Genomic DNA, 21,796 nt, shown 5'->3' with positions numbered 1-21,796 from the left:
TTTTGTGACATTAAGCAAGTTATAAACATCATTTTCTTTATCAGGTACAGATAAATGATAATAGTTACCTTAATGAATTGTCATGAGAATTGCTAAATATAATAAGATTGGGTGTACAGTAGATTGGTAATTAATTTTCATTTCCTGAATCACTCGTATGGCCAGTTACTCTCACAAAACATACACGTCACCTAAGAATAAACTGGCCCATAAAATAAACTTATGACAAAGGGGTCAACAACTCCAAAAGTAAATAATGTCATTGTTCAGTGCTTAACCTCAGTTGCTTACAAATACTTTACCCCTCACTTAGTTCACTGTATTTCCCGGCCTCTGGACACTTCAGTGACAATAAGAAAAGGAGACACCATGCTTAAACCAACAGATGTGACCCTTCAGTGTCTCAGCTGTAACATCGAATGTCTTAAAATCACTCCACTCCTCAAGTTTTCTGCTTATTACAATATATTTGACCATGGTTCTCAGCTCAACAAAAACAGAAAGTCACTACAATTTTATACACATGGATAAATATATATTAAAGTATCATATTACAGCTGGCATCTTAATTCATAGACCAATGTTGTATAAGTTTTATTACTATTGATAGTATGGATTACTTGTCCAGGTTTTCTTTGGCACTATCATATATGGGGTCTGTCCAGAAAAACTCCAGCCATTGTTAATATAACGAGAATGGTTTGCATGACCTCGATGTGACCTGGCAGCCAAGGAGAGTGGACTGGAATGCGCATGTGTGAGCAATGATGACTTTGCTATACTAGTCGGTGGGGGTGGTAGATGCTGCTGAGCGACCATGTGTACTGTGTGGCCATTGCATTGCATTCAAAATGACTGAGCAAGAAGAACAATAAATCTGCATCAAATTCAGCATTAAGCTTGAACATTCCTCCCCAGAACTTATTTGGTGATTCAAAAGGCCAGAACTATGGGCAACTGGTGACTGGCGGCTTCATCACCACAATGCGCCCTCATGCATCACATCTTGTGCAGAGTTTTTTGGTGAAATATCAAATCACCCAGGTGACTCAGCCCCCCTACAGCCCAGATTTGGTGCTCAGCAACTTCTGGCTTTTCCCAAAACTAAAGTCACCTTTGAAAGGGAAGAGATTTCAGACCATCAGTGAGATTCAGAAAAATACGACAGGGCAGCTGACGGTGATTGGGAGAACTGTGTGAGGTCCCAAGGTGCCTACTTGGAAGGGGCCTGAGGCATCATTGTCCTGTGTACAGTGTTTCCTGTATCTTCTTCAGTAAATGTCTCCATTTTTCAAAGCACGTGGCTGGATACTTTCTGGACAGAATTTAGTAACATACGCCTTGGAAGTAAGAATTTAGAAACATCTAATACAGTATCTCAAATCACAACTTAGTGATCACCGCTGCCCCCCAATATTTTAAGCTGAAAAATAACTAGCGAATATTTTGAGTGCACTATTTTTCCTCATTATTTCTGACTTTATTTCTCTTTACCTCTTTTTATTTATCTTTCCTCATCTTCTTCACAGCTGCTAACCTCTACAAGGCCAGTTAAATAACCATCAACTTGAGTCTACCACATGACCAAAAAAAAAAAAAAAAGGAAAAACAAAACTGGGAAAACCTGTTTTATGACACTATCCTTAAGGATATCTTTTGTCTTACGATAATGGTCAACCTACTTTTTGGAAAGCACCAGTGAATTACAAAATGAACTTTCTGACCGATGTTATATTCTTATTTGTCCTCCAGGGGGAGCCCAATGTTCATGTATGATTCACAACTGCTTTTTTTTTTTTTAGGGACATCGTTTTATACTCGCAAAATTCTCAAAAATTTGAGATTCTTTAATTTTACAGAGAAGAACACTTTGCCCCGAATAGCCTGTTATGTTGCGCACACTAACTCGGTACAGAACTACGCCCAGAACCCCAACGCGAGTCTTCTCGTTTCCCACTGGAGAGAACAGATGCTCTTCTTACTTACTAATTACTTTATAATTTCTAACCCTAAGTTACTCTCAAAACCATAGTTGAGAGAATGTATAAATAAAATTTTGACATGGTTTTATGCCCAAAACAGCAATTGCTACCCACAATTATCACTGTATATGAGCATTTCCTTTCTTGAATGTTTTTTTTTAGTAGGAAGTCCTTTTTGGTACAAGAAAAAAAAAAAAACATAACATTTGTCTTTTTAGCAACAGAAAAAAAGTTACCATGAAAATGAAACAGATGCTCGCTAATGTTTCATCCACCAAAGCAACTTAAGAATATGACTTGATTTTAGAAACACTCTGACAGATTTTTAAAAGTCATATCCACAGGACTGCAAGTTAGGCCAAGCCGTCTCCAGGGGTCATTTCCTGGAGGGGCCGCCGTGTCCTGCCGGAGCCAGCTGTTGGAGGCCCCGACTCTGGCTGGACGCAGGACGAGGCAGCTTCTGCAAAGCTTGTTCTCAGTTCCACTTCGAGGCTGATTTTCTATGCAAAGTCTAAATGGAAGAAAATATCCCTTCTTGCCAGGCCGATTCCCCGGGCAGACTAAGTGAACCAAGCAAGTGTGGCCTGACGAGCCAGGCAGATGAAAACAAGCCAGGGCCTGTTGCAATTTTAAAACACATAAGGGAGAAAGGGATTTGACACCCTGATAAGATCTCCTTACCTGCTGAACAGCGTCTGAACAATTTTTCAGAGTTTCCAAAACAGCAGATTGGGATTCTGGGTTGGAAGGAAAGAAGACGGTCAGTATATTAAAGGACAAATTTTCCCCTTTCTTCAATCAGAAAATAAAATGAACTATAATCTTTAACCATAAGTACCCAAAACATTCAGATTATCTTCCAATTATGCTCTTCATATATATAATGAGAATAGGACTGCTCTTTAGTATATAAAACACATGAGTTCTGTCCAGGAAAAGTCCAGCCATTTGTTAAAATAACAAGAACGGTTTGGGTGACATTGATGTAACCTGGCAGCCAAGGAGAGTGGACTGGAATGCACGTGCATAAATAATGATGATTTTACTGTACTAAGTCAGTGGGGGCGGTAGATACTGTTAAATGAGCATGTGTACTGTGTGGCCACTGCATTCAAAATAACTGAGCAAGTGGAGTAACAATTCTGCATCAAATTCTGTGTTAAGCTTGAACATTCCTCTGGAAACTATTCAGATGACTCAGAAGGCAGCAGCTATGGGCACCTGGTGATTGGCAGCTTCATCACGACAATGCACACTCTCATGCAGTTTTTTGGTAAAACATCAAATCACCCAGGAGACCCAGTCCCCCTACAGCCCAGATTTAGCACCCTGCAACTTCTAGCTTTTCCTAGAACGGAAATCACCTTTGAAAGGGAAGAGATCTCAGACCATCAAAGAAATTCAGGAAAATACAACAGTATTTGGTGATTGGGAGAACTGTGTGAGGTTCTACTTTGAAGGGGACTGAGACATACATCACTGTCCTATGTACAGTGCTTCTTGTATCTTGTATCTTCTTCAACAAACGTCTCTATTTTTCACATTACATGGTTGGACATCTTCTACACAAGACTTGTATATAGTGACCAATACTCGTACCATTAGTTACTTTTAAAATTGGAATAGGCCTGTGCCCTTCTTGACACATCAATCATAATTACTTTTCTCAACCGCTAGTTCCTATTTTGTGCCAGAAAAATACTTGCTAAGAAATTCGTCTTTTATGTTATTCACTTAGCTTAGGTCTGCATAGTGACAGAACCCAGCTCACCAATCTTGCAGGATGGGACCTCGGATGGCTTGTCTGATTATTGACAAATTACCTTCCGATTTCAGTGAGGGACAATGAACACTGTCACCAGGAGGCACTGAGTAATAAGGGATTTCGGTCCTTCGGTCCATCACTCTGGAATTTATGAGACTGCCAATACTTCATGCTGAAAACCTAAGGGATAGGGTTTTCTTTTTAAGCTAGGGGACACTTTCTTCCTCATAATATCCTCCACTTCTAGAGTGGTGCCCAGCACACAGTAGGTGTTTACAATATGAATATTGTGGGAGGAAATATTGTGGTTGGATCAAGAGAGTGACCCAACCATGACAGTGGGTGCCACCGTGAAGAGCTGGTGATGTGAGGAGGAAGGAGATAGAATTCGGTAACAGGCAATGCAGATACCACTTTGCCAGTAGCTACTCCCTGCCCCTCAGCTAAGAGTACATCTTTCTAAAGAAATCATTGAGAATAGCATGTATTAACCACCAACACATATCACCGTGGTGATGGAGTATTAACAAGTGGCCTTAAAATACAACCATTTTTCCACTGAGTTCATCAGAAACGGGTCTCTTCTCTCTTAGACTCATAAATCTGTACTCTGACCTTAACACCCAAGGTAGCCAATTTTGAATGAATATCTTCAACAACAAAGCAAGTCGACAGTTAGTATTAAAGCAAACCCTGGAATGCTTTTGTTTTCTGCTCTTGGTCACCACCAACCCCCACTCTCCAAATACCGCAGACCCAAGATCATATGTTGTGATCCTGGGGCTTTGAATCGATGGAGAAAACTCTCTTACTCTTTCTGCTATTTAGATAGAACTGTAGAACATGAACAGTTTTTCACTTTATGAATGCATGCATTTCCTAGCTTTTTCCTACAGTCCCAGACCTGGTTGCCTGCCCCCAAAAAGCAAACGTCTGGGCTCTGATAGTAAATAAGAAATGTGTGCAGTTAACCAGAACAGTAAGCTGCCAAGATGCATCAGCCAATATTCTGAACACCACACCTGAACTCTCACTTCATTCACTGGCGAGCGGAGCTAATTCTCCCATCCCAACCCCTTTCACTGGGCTTTTTATTTCCTTGAATCAGTGTGTTATAGCATCTAAGAGAAACATATCAAAATACTCTCTTTAAACTCCCAAGCCGAACTATAGATGTCGTGGAGGGTGCAGGAATGGAGATGAACGAGACGCACAGAATAACTGCGCTAAAAATCAAGGGACGGTGAAAGAGAACAGTCAGGAGCAGAAAGAGAGCTGAGTGTTTAGGAGGAAAATAATAGTGAATGAAAGTGAGAAGAGAAAAAGGGGAGACGCAGGGAAGAGCCAAGGGAGAGAAGCCGGAGAAGGGAAACGCAGCGTGAGCAGAAAACAGGTGGAGCGCAGGGCAAGCAAAATGCCTTCTGTTTTGCCTGCCCTTTTCCTCTCTATTTCAGTATTTACAGTTTTTTACCTTTTTATTTAAGAGTAACTGGTATAGAACCTTACCTTAGTTACATTAGTTTCAATATGGTGACCCCACATTTTTCTATTTTACCGTGTGATCACCCCACTATTTCTAGCAACCATCTGTCACCGTGCAAGTTTACCACAATATTATTGACTGAGTTCCCCTTTCCACCCATCTCCTCACTCCCTTCCTTCTCGTAACCACCCCTCTGGTCTCTGTTTCTATGAGTCTGTTTTTGCTTTGTTTGTTTTCCACATGTAAGTGAAACCACGTGGTATTTGTCTTTCTCTGTCTGACATTTCATTTAACATAGGTGCATCCATGTTGTTGCAGACAGCAAGATTTTGTTCTTCTTTGTGGCTGCATAATATTCTGCTGTGTACATGTAGCACATCTTTATCCATTTCTCAGTGGTGAACACCTAGTTTGCTTCCGTATGTTGGCTACAGTAAATAATGCTGCAAGAAGCATAGGGGTGCGTATCTTTTCAAATTAGTGGTCTCATTTCCTTGGATAAATACCCAGAGGTGGGATTGCTGGATCATATGGTATATGGTTTTAGGTTTTGAAGGAATCGCTGGCTTCTGAGCTGGCTCATGTCTTTAGTCACTTGGCAGGTGTATTTGAGAAATCTGCTTAGTGTGAATATCCTTAGAATGATCACCCCTCACCCAAACTTGGTGGCGTGTGTTCCCAACACTGCTCTCCTGCAACCCCGGGTGCTGCTGGGAACCGCCTTCTACTCAGTTCTGGGACTGCCAGAACATTCTCATTAAATATTCACCCACCGGGGTGGCTGTGTTTAAAGAGGAACCAGTGAGCCCTCTCTCAAGGGTACATTTAAAACTGCCAACTGTGCTCACTCACTCTTCTTAAGAATTAGAAACTAGACTGTTTTTCAGAAAACACTACTTTGAAGCAGAATCGGGGAAAGAACATTCCTGACAAATTTTTAAATGTCCCATTCCATTAAAGTTAGCTCACAACATCTAAGTATAATCTAAAATCTGGTCTTCTCGCAATTCCAAATACATTTCAGAAGTGATCTATCATCACAAAATAAGATTATGGCTCATTAAACAAACTACACTTAGGGGAATTTTACATTTGCAGAGAGAGGCTAGCAAAAAAATTAGTATGCTATGCCCCTCTGCTTTGACTGAAAAGTAACTCAAACCCTTTAAAATACACAAAATAGTCTTTCTAAAGTGAATTAAGCAGTTTATAACACTCACGTTTCAGTTAAAATGCACTTAGCTACAACCTTATTAAATTAAAGCTCCTTTAATGGTATACATCAATTCTATTTAAATGTAGTCCATTTAATTGAAAGATAATTTGTGAAACTTCATTTAAATAGCATGACTTATGATTGGCTCCCTAATGGATGGCAGACGTTTTTGTTTCTAGTTCACCAGGTCCTTCCACAAGTGAAGGCAGGGCTCAGAATGCCGTCTCCCTCAAAGGGCCCAACGCTCTGCTCTGCGTATGGACTATTTAATGGTGCAGACCTGCCCCTCATCGCCAACAAGAATATCTACACACACACACTTGACCTCGCATGTGTGAGGGGGAAATGCAGGCAGATTTTCCATAAAAGAAAACAGAGAGTTATATACAGGAGACCCAGGCAAGCTGTTCCAGAACATTTACCGCTCGATCGAGTGAGATGTTCAGACACGAGATGTTCTGGAGCTCTCCCCGGCGCCTGTGTAACTTCTGCATGGTCTCAGTTGCACGTGTGTTAAAATAGTTGGACTACTCCTGGGCGTGAGCTGATGATACTGTATTTGCACTACACCGCGTGGGATCCCTTCTCTTAGGACCCATTGGAAACACTTCTTTAAACTATGAGAGGCCAGAAAAGTGCTTCTCTAAGAGACCGTTGCTTTCAGTCTCAGGGATACAGGAGATGATACGGAATTCATTGTTCCCACTTCACTTTCTTCTTTAAATCTGAGGGCTATGTTTCCAACGACCTTTGAAAACTGCAGGTCCTTCTGAAATACATTTCAATATGCTAGCTAACTCAGCTTCTTTTTATTGCTCCAGCCGAAATTCCTTTCCGTTTGATCTGGTTTCATCTGTAATCCTTTCCACACCTTAGATATTTATGAGCGGCTCAAATCGTTTTTTGGAGCAAAGTTGGGTTCCAGTTCTCTCAGCCAGCATGTAAATATACTTTTTAGAGTTTTTACACAGAAAGTTTCTGCATGCTTCTGCCAGCTCTCTGTCCATACATTTTTCTCTAGAACTTTCTGTGCCCACATTGCCTTTCTCAAAAATCATTCCTATGTTCACTCTCTTGGCCATTCATATTTTTCAAAGAAAGATAAAGGGATGCAATTTCCCAAAGATGCAGCAAGAATAATCAAGTCCCTACTCATACCTAGACATCTAGCTCTTGTTCTCCATAAATTTGAAAACTAAAGTTAATCGTTTCTTTTCTTTTATGTAAAGCTATTGAATAACCTTTGAAACTTAGTGTTGAGCTTCTAAAATGTTCCACAGGATGTCTCAGAGAGTTTGTGTTGGATGCACAAAACTCTCCCTAAAATGTTTGTATTCATGTGCTGAATAGATAATTTATTACTTAGGTCTTTTTAAAAAAAAAAAACCTTCATTTATTCACTCAAATGTTTAAGTATGTTCTATGTGTCCAAAGGTGTTGAAATGGTGGAATCTACAAAGATGGCAGATATGTATAAACAGATAAATTACAATACGTAAAAGTTCAAATAATAGAGATATTAATAATACAGAGATAAAATGCCACAAGACTCCAGAAAAAAAGGACAATCATGGGGGAGGGTTGCATGTACAAATAAAGGTGAATGAAGAGAGAGAAGATTAAGAGAAAACAAGATACATGAAAAGGGTTTCGTCTTATGAATGTCTCTGCCACCAGTTTTTAGAGCATATCACGCCCTAATTTCCCTTCCAGCTAGCCTTAACTTTCCAAGCAGTATTCTACAAAAGGCTGATTTTAAAACCTTGGGCTCTTCTGTGGAAACAAGGCCCCCTGTAAGGGGTCAGGATGGGAGGGAAAGATGCACAGGAACCTGCAGCCCTCTGGCCGCTCACTGGTGGGAGGAACGCAAGGCTTTGCCTTGGCCTCTGCACTTTACATGCCTGTAGAGGAGGGTCAGTGTCTCGGTCAATAGATGAAGCAAAAGAAAAGCCTCTTTCACAGAAGGAATCATGAAAAAATCGAAGAGATCTACAAGAAAAGCGGAAGAGGCAGCACCTCGAATCTGAATTAGCTGGACATGTGAAATAGTAAACACATTAGGACGAGCTGGAAAAAAAATAGGCTAAAAGAAAAGTTCCCAATTTTCCAAAACAGAACCACTAGTCTTTCCTCTTTGAAAAAAAATCATTGGACTCTTTTACTTTAAATTAAACTGGAAAGGGGCTCCCTGTCACAACAGCACTTCAACCATGATTTTAAAATAGTAGACTCTAGACAAGTTTTTCACTATATATAATGAACATTGTCACCCATACAACTGGCTGGATGGTGCGACCCCCACCCCTCTGGAATGAGAACGTCACATGGAGTCACAGCAGAAGAGGTTTAGACAGGGCCGCGAGTTGACACAGAACAAAGAGCGTTCTATGGCTGTTGCAGCCGATGACAGATCGGTTGGGGTAAAACAAGGCACCACAGTAAATTATCTTTACTTACCTCCATCGTCCTCTTCAAGAATGCATATTTTAAAAGGAGACAAGTTATTATATTAAAGATGATTTGCTCTGGCATTTTACAAACTATATCAAACAATGATAAAAATGAGATTACAAACTTCCTGGTATTAATTCCAACTAGCATCATTTACCAAACTTAAATTCAGATTATCACTGATCAACTTTCAAGGGTGGTTTCATAGGTGTTTTTTAAATGCCCTAAAAATTTTAGATGATAATATAAATGTTTCAGTTAGACAAGCTGAGAAAGACAGACACCCTACAAAAGAGAAAATGAAAATACTGGCCTAACCAATGATGGGAAACATAAGACAGGAAGCAATATTAAAAGAACTCTCAATGCAATTGACCAATCCTACTACAGTCACGTGCCATGTGACCACAGGGACGCATTCTGAGAAAGGTGTGGCTAAGTGATTTCATCGTTGTGCTATCACAGACAGAACTAACACAAACCCAGACGGCACAGCCCACTGCACACCTAGGCTGTAGGGCACAGCCTATTACTCACAGGTTATGAGCCTGTAAAGCACGTTGCCGCACAAAACAACACAAGATGAAAGCAGGCACAAGAGAAAATGATGCAATCAAGACACACAGTAACAGGAGAGATATGAGAATGAGGCCAGTGTAATGCAGCACACTGCTCCGCAGCAAAGATTTTTCCTATAAGTAGAAAAAAGTGCATAAATAATGACAAGTAGCTTCAGCATCATGACCGACGGAGAAGACTCCATTGTTTCTCCCCTTAAATTTACAACAAGTCAGACAACTATCACTCAACACACAAGCATGTCGGAAAGATGCACGCATCAGGACATCTGAGAGAGGGCCTATTGGAACAAGCAGAGAAGTGGGGTAAGAACAGGGATGGAGGCCACAGATGCATTTTGGGGACTACTCAGGCAGTAGTGACATAAGTTGAGCTGCAGTCCCCACTCTGTAGCCTGGACCATAAGGGGGACAGAAGCAGTTTTACTGCTGGAAAGGTGACCTCCCATACCACCTCCCTGTCCTGGCAGAACCAGCAATGCCAACAACAGCCATGACCGGAAGGGGTGGAGCCACAGGCAGCAGTCTTGCCTCCTCCACCCTAAACACACCCCAGATAGTCTGGTCAAGTCAAAACCATCGCAGGAAAAGGAGGTAGCTCTCTTGGAGCTGCAACACCGGTTTTCCACCCTGCACCAAATTTGCAGCACAGTGCTGGTGCTCCATAATCAATGTCACTAGTCATAAAGGGGACACCAGTCATCCCAGGGGGTATGTGGCACTTTCTCTAACTGAAGCGACGCAGCTCCACCACACACCCAGAGGCACAAAGAGCCCAAGTCAGAGAAAACCAAAAAACGTACTATGACACTATCTAATGAAAAGCAAAAGAAAGTACCCTACCTGTCCACCTGCTGAGTCATTGAGAGCAAAACGGTAGATAAACAAGAAGTCAGTGTCTCAAATGCATGGACAAGTAAACAATCCATCAAATACCATGAACAAGCAAGGTAACATTGGAACACAGAAATAAAATTAAGTCTCCAGAAACCAAAGTCATGGAAGACCAACTTAAAAAACAGAGAATTCAAAATTGTAGTTATGAAGAAACTCAAAGATATACTAAATATTAGAAAACTCAGAAAGGTAACAGTTCAAAGAGTTCATGAATAATACTGATGAACATAGAGAGTACTTAAAGCAAAGATACTGAAAGTATAAAAAAAGAAACAAATTCTGGAGCTGAAGAACTCAATACATGCCAGGAGGGATACATTAGAGAGCACTGGGAATAAAGAAGTCCAAATGCAAGAGAGAATTAGCAAACTTGAAGACAGAAACATAGAAATGGCCTCAGAGGAAGGAGAGAGAGAACTAACAGAATTAAAAATGCAAAAACACTGAGCACTATCTGACTACATTACAAAAAGCAACCTAAGGATAGTAGGTATAGCAAAAGGAGAAATCCGGGAGAAGAGAACCAAGAACCTACTCAAAATAATAATTGATGAGAACTTTCCAAGCCTATCATATGACCTCGCAATCCCTCTTCTGGGTATGTACCCAACAGTTTGAAGACACTAATTCATAGAGATGCACCCTATGTTCAATGAAGCATTATTTACAATAGCCAAAATAATGGAAACAACCCAAACATACATACTTCAGCGCATGACTGGATAAAGATGCAGTACACAGATACCATGGAATACTACTTAGCCATCTAAAAGGTGAGGTGTTCTCATCTGTGACGACATGGATGGATCTTGAGGTTACTATGCTAAGTGAAATAAGTCAGACAAAAAAAGAACAAAAACTGTATGACTCCATTCATATGTGGGATATAAAACAAAAAGCAACAACAAAACAAATTAATTTTTTAAGAAACTAAACTCATAGATACACACAATAGCATGGTGGTTACCAGAAGGGAATGGGGTGGGACAGGACAAAATACATAGAGGTCAAGTATATGGTGACAGAAGATCAGACTTCAGGTAGGGAGCGCACAAGGGACTCTGCAGACGTATCATAAAGTTGTACACCTGAAATTTATGTGTTACCCCAATCAAATTAATAGAAAATTAAATGATTGAATGATGATAAATAGTACAGTACAGCAGGAAACACATAAACCAGGAACAGCCGTTGTTATCCAGTACTGTGTACCATACGCAATTGTAGGGGCTGCACTTGGATCTGAGAGGCAGTACAGCGGGTTTGTTTCCGCCGGCACCACCGCCCACGTGTGAGTAACAGGCAGACTGCAGGACAGCATTCTTCTGGCTACAGACAGCATCTCTCCAGGTAGGAACTTCTCAACTCTACTGCTCTACCTGTGGTCTGTCATCGACTGAAACATCATAATGTGCACGACTGTCTATCAACACCTGGCTATTTACTACCGGGAATTAATTTTTAACGTAAACAAATAGAGCAGTGTATTTAATGGGATCAATACTTTCAGTTCTCTGCTTTTCCTTTTGAAATGAAATATGCCTTCAGGTGCTGCATTTGTCTGCAGGTGTTAGGTTAGAATGCCCTCATCTCCGAAGATCTGTGCATTAAGGGAGTCTGTCTTGGCCCTCGATCGGTTGTACTCTGTGTTATGACACTCAGAGCCCCGTGCGAGATGACGCCTCCCACATCCTGTCTCTCACATGGTCTCGCTGTCGGGAGCTACGGTCCACCAGGTGAACACTGAGCCTCAGGGGGCAGCTGCAGCTGCACACTGTGAGTCTCCCACTTCAGTATACACAGCAGTAACTGGACAGCTCCAGGGTCCTGACCCCCAAAATTCCAACTCGGCAGCCAGGACGGTGGAGCATGAGAATTTTCTGTTTAACAAGCCTTCTGGGGATTTTCCGTTATCTGCAGATGATAATCTAAGAAATACCTCGAAGGGAGATGCAAACTCACTACCCAGGGAGCACGCTGGCACACACGGTCAGAACGCCCACTGTCCCGGGGGCCTACCTGTCTCAGCATCCTTGGGCCTGCGTTCTTCGCCAGGAGAGTCGGGTGGTGGCCGAGCAGACGAGACTCGCCTGGGGAACTGCCCTTCTGTGTAGTCCAGTGAGTGTGTGGGCTGGCTAACGGCAGCCCAGGTGTAAAGTTGATCTTGCTATATTTAAAAATAAGAAAAAAGTTTAAAGCTATTAATTTGATTACAAAAATGACGTCATCTTGACCGATATGTGGCAACAGCATTTCTAACATAAATATATGTGTGGGACGTGTGGATACAAGGGTGGTTTACGGTTGTGAGTACGTAAAAAGAGTTTATTCTTGTATTATGTATTAATTATTGTATGATGTATTTCTATTACAATGGTAAGCCTACCTTTGCCCACCCTAGTATATATATAAAACATTAAATCCTATTCAATGCAGAGTTATAACACATATTCTTTCACACAGTCATTTCATTTCTTAACTAGGCTTGTCTCAATTTCTTTTTCATAGTGAAATGGAAGTTTCTTTGGATGTGGAGATGCCATGTGGGCCCACAGGGAATTACGAAATCCAAATATCCAGACACTTAACGGGAGAACTTCTTGGACGAGCAGCTTTAATCCATTTGAACATGCTGTCCCTTTAAAATCTGTTTAAACACTTGAGGCAAAGTCCAAGGACAGGCTGTCCTTGGGCATCACAGGACATAACGGCTTCCTGGCCTTCAACACAAAAGGCCCAGGAAACCAACTTATCTGGGGTCCAGACTGGGAACTGTTTGGGAGGGAAACCATGAAAAAGGAAACGAAGCTGCCAAGACCAAAAGAACTGGACAGGGACCTGCTGGCCAAGCGAGAAGTCTCGGCACCACACTCCCTGCCAAGGAGCAAAGTGTAAATCTCACGAAGGAGGCCGCTTGGAAGCCCTATAAACACCTTGGAAAACTGCTCGTTCGGATTCCAGAACGAATAGCATGTTTCCTGATAGGATGCGTGTGCTCATTCCAGAACATGCCCTGAGAGCCGCAGAGTTTTCCTGGCCTGGGTGCCGACTGTCTCTGCATTTCGCACTCAACGAACCCTGTGGTGTGGCCTCAACTGTCCGGGACGCCTCTCTCTCTGCGGCATTGCTGTTCACCATCTCGGGAGTGCCTCTGGTACTGTCCCAAGTGCTGTGCGTGACTCCTTGCTACCAGATACCATATCCTATATCCCCTTGTTTTCTTTCTAACAGACACACGGTGAGTAGTAAAGAACTACGAGAGTCAAGGTCAATAAAAGCTGCCTTTGAATAAATCAAATCGTAGCTTTGTATCTCAGTCCAAACAGAGATGTGTTTCCCACAGTGATACACCACTTCCTTAAATTCTGAAGGTCTGTTTTGACTTTGGTTCAAGTGGCTAATTTATTCCTGTTAAGGAAAACAAATACAGGCTTTCTACAAAGGCATATAGAGAGATTTAAAATCACAACTCACGCCCTGGCTAGTGTGGCTCAGCAGAGTAAGGGCCAGAGCAAACCGAAAGCTCTGTGGTTCGATTCTCAGTCGGGGCACATGCCTGGTTTGCAGGCCAGGTCCCCAAGAGGGGGCTTATGAGAGGCAACCGGTTGATGTACCTCTTGTACATCGATGTTTCTCTCCCTCTCTTTCTCCCTCCCTTCCCTTCTCTCTAGAAATAAACAAAATCTTTTTTTAAAAAAATCACAACTTAAAATTGAGGTATAAATAAACCACAAAATAAAAAGGAAAAAAATGTTACTTTCAACAAATATTTTCTCATCTTTATAAACTGAGTTATACATGATAATCCCCGGAATAACTCAGCACTACAGTATGCAAACACTCTGTTCTCAAGGGCCCACTAGGAAACACTAACGCTCACAGTTAGGCATTCTAAGAGCTCTTCACTGAGGCTCTTATAGCCAAGAGGAGGGTCTGGGTATCACCGGAAGGTATTTCAGGCTAATGTTCTTCTGAGAGTGCTATACACTAGAACATTCCACGGCCCTTGGTCTGTATGATGAAACAAAATCACAGTTACTCCCTGAGAGGACTGTTGCCCTTCCCTTTGCTGTTCCTACAACTGACTCATCAGTGAATGGAGATGGGCTGTTCATACTCATGGGAATAAATCTTAGCTGGGGTTTCCCACTTCCTAGTTAGCGGACGGAACTGCCCCAGCTCAGAAGCCATTGAATCAATATTTGAGCCGTAAAATATAGTAACTATATCCCGGAGAATCCAAGAAGCTCAACCTCCCGTCAAACATCAAAAGTTTGCCTGAGGGGAAAATGTTTTTTGGAAAAAAAATGCCTAAAAGCATGCAGTTCACCCATTTCTTTACAGATACTCTGAAATCTACCGCTGGAATGCACAGGGAAAAACCTGTGGCCACCAGCAGAGGGCTCTTCACTGCCACCTGCTGATCCTGGCCTGGAACTGCTTCAACGGAACTGGGCTTGGCTGGGACCTAGAAAGAGCCGGGAAAACCTCCCGCCTGCTGCACTAATAACATTAATTTCTGACTTTAGAACTTCAAAGCTTCATCTGAAGAATTAAAGACTTGGATGGTATTTTGAGCTTATTTGTGCTTTTCCAAGACTTGCGTTTGCTTCTGGTTTTGTCTATCGGAAAATCTGAAATGAGTGTATGGCCCAGCCGCTACAGGTTTTCGGGTTCCAGGGTAATGCCCTCGTCTGGCCACATTCCTGGCTCTGTGTTATGTCCCATTTCAGTTTTGTTTCCTTTGCCAAATCTGAACAACCTTCCCGCGTGCATTTTAGTTAGATATGGCAAACTGATTCTACCATTTATATTGAAAGGGCTTAAAATGGCCACGATAATCTTATTAACCATCGCAGTGAAAACACGCACCACCCCAGATATTAAGACGTGCTACAGTGCCTACTAATGAAGCTCTCTCGTTTTTGGACAACGATGCACAAACACACAGTGGAATAAAGATCCACCGCCAGATGCTCACCTCCAGGGACGGATAATAAAATACGACCTTTATCTCACATACGGAAAACTTCTCTCTTTCTCCCAGTTATCTTTACAGAGGATGTTATTAACTATGCTTTGAATACTATTGATCCAAATACTGATGAAATCAGTTGGGGGAAAATTATTACATGAGTTTTTGCCATGCACCACGAACACAGGGCTTGGTTGGGGAATTTTGAGTAATCCCAGGAGACTGAGAAAAAGAATTAAGAATCCCTTTTTTTCAGGCAGCCACGAGGATGGCGGACAATCAGACGGAGCATGCCCACAAAAGCAGCCCACCATCTTTCAAAATAAGAAGAGGGTCCTGCTTGGAGAAAGTGGCAAAGAGAAGCTCCCGCGATACTACAAGAACATCGGTCTGGGTTTCAGGACACCCAAGGAGGCCATCGAGGGCGCCTACATTGACAAGAAATGCCCCTTTACTGGTAAAGTCTCCATCCGAGGGCGCATCTTGTCTGGTGCGGTGACCAAGATGAAGATGCAGAGGACCACAGTCATCCGCCGAGACCACCTCCACTACATCCGAAAGTACAACCGTTTCGAGAAGCACCACAAGAACATGTCAGTGCACTTGTCCCCCCGCTCCAGAGACGTCCAGATCGGCGACATCGTCACAGTGGGTGAGTGCCGGCACCTGAACATGACCATGCGCTTCAATGTGCTCAAGGTCACCAAGGCCACCGGCACCACGAAGCAGTTCCAGAAGTTCTGAGACTGGACACCTGCCCACATCCCCAAATGAAACAAAGTTATTTTCTCAGTCAAAAAAAAAGAATTAAGAATCCAAAGGATAAATAAGAAATATAATATTAAACACACAAATGTGGTATTAATTAGCTCGGTTCTCAAGAGATGTCACATCTGAATTGAAACCCATAAATTAGCAGTATTCAGCCTATCATTTTCTCACCTAGGCAGTGTAAGAGAATGCGGACAAAGTGGGATGCATTAGGGGTTCAGAAGAAAGTTAATTAATAATTAACCAGTTACTGGACGGATGCACTGGTCACACATGCCCTCCTGGGACAGCTGGCCGGGACCGTGGGAGATCCTCTTCGTAGATGGATCGACTGTGGCGATGAGGAAGAGGTGCAGTTATGTGACTTTTAAAAGTACCTGACCTACATTTACAAGTCCATTTCTGTTCAATTTGACATCTTCTACAAAGAAAAAAGAATATTACTCAAGTCTAAATGTCTCTTTCCTCATGTTACATTAGGGAGAAAACATGTCTAAACAACCTCGTTGGTGGCATTGATTAGAATATTATTATGTTATTATGTTATATAATAACATCGATAATACTCTGAATGTCATACCTGAGGAGGTCAGCTGACCTCACAAGGTCACAGCAAATGCAGGAAAAGAAAATCAGGTTTTCCAACGTCCAACTAAACATGTATACTTTCCTGTGATACGGATCTTATACTCTCAGACCTTAAAAACCATGTTTTTTTAAAATCAAAGCTGAATATCATTTGGCTGTATTAAATTTTTAACACATTTTCTAGCATTACCTAGCTGAAAGAAATAGAAGAGGCAGAATCTTGCAGCAATTACAAGGATACTTTTGAAGTTTAAAAGTGAGTTCAATGCCTAGTTGCTACTCTTAGGTTTGAACAAATTAATCTCCCCGAACCACAATTCTCCCTCTGTGAAATAAAGACGGGGTAATTTTTGCAAATCACAGTGTCTCCAGCTCTAGTAAGGGTTCGATAAATAGCACCACCTACAGTTACTAATAATAGTAGATATTATACTAATTCACTACTTTCACATTCAGGAGACTGTCTATCATAACAGGAAAAGGTGAAAACAAATCGTAGAGTATAACAGTGCAAAAGCTATTACTGCAGGGAAGGGAAGCTTGCAACTGATGCCTGGTGACTGAGAGAGCACCTGCTTGAAGGAAGAGACCCACTCACGCCTCAGTCCTCAGGGCTAATTCACCGTGAGCGGCCACTTCGCGTCGGACACACTGGGAAGTGTGACCCAGTCATCCATCTTCCCACAGCTCCAGAAGACGGTCACCCCATAAAGGACTAGCTTTATAAAGTACAGCAGTGTAAGGGGAAACAAAACTTTCCTGGTAAACCATGTACGGTGTTCGGTAAGTCTTCAGTTTTACAAAGTGGATAGTCACGTGTCTTCCAGAATGAAGCAAGTATTTTCAGCTTTCATTTCTAGAGGCCAGCAAGTACAGTAAGAGTCAACACTCTTAGAATTCTCACCACAAGGATAAATTTATTTTCTTTTTATTGTATATTTATGAGATGATGGACGTTCATGAAAGTTATTGTGGTAATCATTTCACAATATATGTAAATCTAACCATCATGTTGTACGGCTTAAACTTACGCAGTGATGTCTGTCAATTATTTCCCAATGGAACTGGGAAAATAAAACGTTTTTTAAAAGAGTCAGTAACTTAAAATTGAAAATGTCTGCTGTTCTGCCACTTTTTCTAAAGCTTTCAAAAGCCTCCTCAAATACAAAATAAATATTTTGCTTTTTTCTAGATCCTATTTTTCTTCTCATTTCCCCTGTATACTATTACTCAGACAATTAACCATTGCATCTATAAATCTAACACACATATCGCTTGCCCCATGAGTCCTAATAACCTCCAGATGCTTCAGTTTCGTCTTCTTGGTCAAAACATGGCTCTTTATCTTTTCTGGATGCAGGTTCTGACAAAGCTCTATTCGCTCCCATACAAAAGTGGATTAGTTCTCTCACCATCCTGGGGCTAGCTCTAGCCTGCTGCTGCTGCTGCTGCTGAAAGTGTTAAAAAAAAGTTTTCCTGCTCTGAAGCAAGTTCACGGTCTCTGTTTCAGAGACTTAGCCGTCTCCATTACTGGAACGAGTAATGGAGAGGTGCTTCCTGACTCAGCACCTCGCTAGCACTTCTCTTGAAAACGCAGCATATGCAACACGGATGAATTACAAAGGAAACCCCTCTGGAGAGGCTTGTGTCTTCGATGAATCAATAATCAATAAATTTGAGGGCAATCAATAAAGTTTAAGTATCTTAATATAAAACTGCACTGACTGGTTTGGAATTTAAACAGATGGTTTTGATCTGCCTCAAAGTAGCTGAATATTCCTTCTGCACTGGCCTCTGTTCAGTGATACACATTCATTCATAAAAGTCCAAAGTTTCAGCCCCTGTTTTAAAAAGGCACCTGATTAGGTGTGATGTGCCTGCATCCAGAGGGTCAGCATTTTTTATAACGTAGCTAAGGAGTTCCCTTGATGGACTAATTGTTCATCAAAATATGTGCAAGAAAGAATGACAAATTACCCGATAAAACCCCTCCCGAGTGTGACATCCACCATCTGGGGGCATGAGAAGACCTCCAGGTCCCTCCCCTCCGAGGTACAACAAGATGGACAGCTGCCATTCATCAAAGGGTTCTCTGCTCGTCGCAGGAACAGGCCTGCAAGATCAGTGCACAGAGACACCTGAAAGTGGGCGTGCCCGAGCAAACGGGGACACAGGAGGGCGGGAAGAACAGAGATGGAAGCCCGCACAGCCCAGAGCTCACTGTGGCCCCAGAAGACAGGAAAGCGTTGAAGCATCGAAGCATCAGGGAGCAACTCCCACTGGGCTAACCAAGGGGCAAAGACAGCGACCCAGGCTGGTGGCCAGCACACACTGAGGCTGGGCTGAGAGTCGGGTGCAGAGAAGCAGGGCAAAGGACGGCCGCGTCCCACAGCCCCGCAGCGCTGAACAAAGGAGTCTGCAGGGGCAGGGGCAGGGGCCCACCCACCCCACCTCCTCGTGGCCTGCCGAACAAAAGAATCCTCCCGTGACAGATCTAGAAAGGGCTTCAAAAACTTTCCAACCTACATGGTCAGAGCGCATGGTGGCTAAACCCACTGGGGAGAAAAGAGCCGTGGACACCTGAACCCACTTGCCCTGCCCCCCCCTTCACCAGCCGCTTGGTGCCCCTGCCAGAGGCAGCTGGGTCAGTTCAGACAGAGCGGCTCTGCTGGTGGCTCCTGGCTGCAGGAAGGATTGATAGCTCAATCCGAAAAGGCCTTCTCCAAAGCATATTGTTAAAACCGGCAAAAATGAATGACATAGAAAGAAGTCTCCGAGCAGCCAGGAAAAAGAAGACAGTAGCCTATGAACAAAACCTCATTAGATTATAATTGGATTTGCTTCATGAGAAACTCCACACGGTAGAAGAGAGTAGAACAAAATATTCAAAGTATGGAAACAGAGAAATCACCAGCCAAGAGTAATATATCCAGCAAAGTCATCCTTTAGATAGGAAGAAATAAAGGCTTTTCCAGACTATAGAGAGGCTGAAGGAATTTACTGCCGTGAGGCCTACATTATAAGAAATGATGAAGGGCGCTCTTCTGCCTGAAACAAAGAGGCAAAAGGATACAAAAATGTGATCAAGACGACTGACCGACAGAAGCAGGAAAGTACAAGTCTTGTTAAAAACAGGACATGAGCTCTGGCTGGTGTGGCTCAGTGGCTTGAGCGCCAGCCTGTGAACCAAAGGGTCACTGGTTCGATTCCCAGTCAGGGCACATGTCTGGGTTGTGGGCCAGGTCCCCAGTAGGGGGTGTGCAAGAGGCAACCACACATTGATGTTTCTCTCCCTATCTTTCTCCCTCCCTCCCCATCTCTAAAAATACGTAAATAAAATCTTTTTTAAAAAGGATATTAAACAAATATAACAGAAGAGTTAAAGTAGTAAAAGCATTAAGAAAAGACATTAGCTACTGCAATTTGAAAATGAATGCACAGCATAGAAAGACAGCTTGTGACGATGAAACATGAAGGGCGGCGGCATCAACTCCCACAGGTGAATGGAGACACCGTGCAGTCAGAAGGAAAAGAAACTTACACATGGAACTTTCTTTTGCTTATTACCTAATGGTCACCACACAAAAAAATAAGTTCTGGAACCAAGACACATAACATAAAAAGGAAACAGGAGGAAAAAATCACCGATTACCACCAAACTAACATCACAGACAAAACACAAGGGGAAAGAGACAGAGGTGCCAGAAAACAAAAGGCAAAATGCCTGCACGAAATCCTCCCGTGTCGCTATCACCCTAAATGTAAATGGACTAAACTCACCAATTAAAAGGCACAGAGGAGGCATCGGATCAGAAAACAATACCCAACTACATGCTGCCTTCGGGAAACACAATGTAGCCTCACAGACTCAAAATGAGTCATAGTGACTATGGGGATGGGAACTAGCGGGACTAATGCAGGCTACTGGCAGGCAAAGGCAGAGTGCTGGCGGCCCCCTGGGCCTGAGAGCTGGCCCTTCGCACGGCGGGCTGCATACAGGCCACAGGCCATCCACGCAGAGGGCACCCAAGGCTCTGTCCCTGGGAGACAGGGAGGCCAGTAATGCCACCCACTCCAAGGAAGTAAGACCACTTGACATTTTGCAATGCAGTCCGACTTCGCATACGTGGACTAGAAGATGCCAGCTTTTCCGCAGGCTGACGGAGGCACAGTCACCGTTACAAGTGCGGCTGGGGCTGGGCGTTCACACAAAAGTCAGTAGCAGGCACTATGTGTAAAGTCAGAGAGCCGGGAGGCTGGGCAGAAAACTCTAAGGGCTTTACTTTGAGAAACATCCACATGTTAGCAGCAAGAAAAAGAAAGGAAAAATTGGTGTTTTGCAGAAGCCAAACGAAGAAGAGTTTTCAGGAAGTTTATGTTAACTGCCCCAAATCTTACTAAGCGTAAAGGAAGGTGAATGCTCAAAACTTAGGGGAACAGACAGCTTTTAAGAAATATCTTCAATAACTTGATGGGACTGGAAATTGGAGCATAAAGGAAAAAAACAGTGGTAGGAAAGTAGAAGCAACTTTTTTCAAACATTTTGCAAGAAGAGTTGGTTCATATTGAGGGAGTTCCCATAAAACTGCAAACTTCCCACAAAATCAGAAAGGGTCCCAGCTCGGGGTGAGTCGGCTGGACGGCTGCCACTGCAGAGAAGAAGCAGGCATCTGAAGGAGGGAGGGGCTGATCAGCAGTGAGGGCAGGAAAGAGGAGGCAGGCAGCTCAGACTGGGCCCCCTAAAAGTTCCAAGGGTCCTAGCTGAGGGGTTCGGTTGGTTGGAGAGCCGTTGCATGCACTAAAAGGTTGCAAAAGTTTGTGAGTTCGATCCCAGGTCAGGGAACCTACCTAGGTTGTAGGTTCAATATCTGGCCAGGGTACCTATAGCAGGCAACCAATCAACCAATCAATGTTTTCCTTTCTCTCTCTAAAATCAATAAACATACCCTTGGGTGAAATTTTTTAAAAATTCAGTGGGCCTCATGGCCCCTGTTCTGTGTGTGTCTCCCTCCAGAGATTGCTGAGCGCTCAGAGTAAGAGGAGAGGAGGGGTGAGGAGTGAGGTAGAGACTCCGGAAAGTCCAAAGGCTG

General features: G+C 42.8%; 1 protein-coding gene and 1 pseudogene across 1 annotated transcript in view; one reads left to right on the top strand and one right to left on the bottom strand.

The window, feature by feature from the left end:
- The window catches only part of FMN2 (formin 2), a 262,700-nt gene that overhangs the window by 197,343 nt on the left and 43,561 nt on the right, over positions 1-21,796 (bottom strand). Inside the window, 2 exon segments of the mRNA XM_053667283.1 lie at positions 2,664-2,719; positions 12,392-12,539. Of these exon segments, the coding sequence (XP_053523258.1) occupies positions 2,664-2,719; positions 12,392-12,539 (204 nt within the window).
- LOC128627760 (40S ribosomal protein S11-like) lies at positions 15,616-16,091 on the top strand (annotated as a pseudogene).

This window comes from Artibeus jamaicensis, unplaced genomic scaffold (genome assembly GCF_021234435.1).
Source record: "Artibeus jamaicensis isolate MK-2021 breed Jamaican fruit bat unplaced genomic scaffold, CSHL_Jam_final contig_467, whole genome shotgun sequence".
Lineage (NCBI taxonomy): Eukaryota > Metazoa > Chordata > Mammalia > Chiroptera > Phyllostomidae > Artibeus > Artibeus jamaicensis.
The sequence above is the reverse complement of the archived record's forward strand: the minus strand, read 5'-3'. Positions and strand labels throughout refer to the sequence as shown.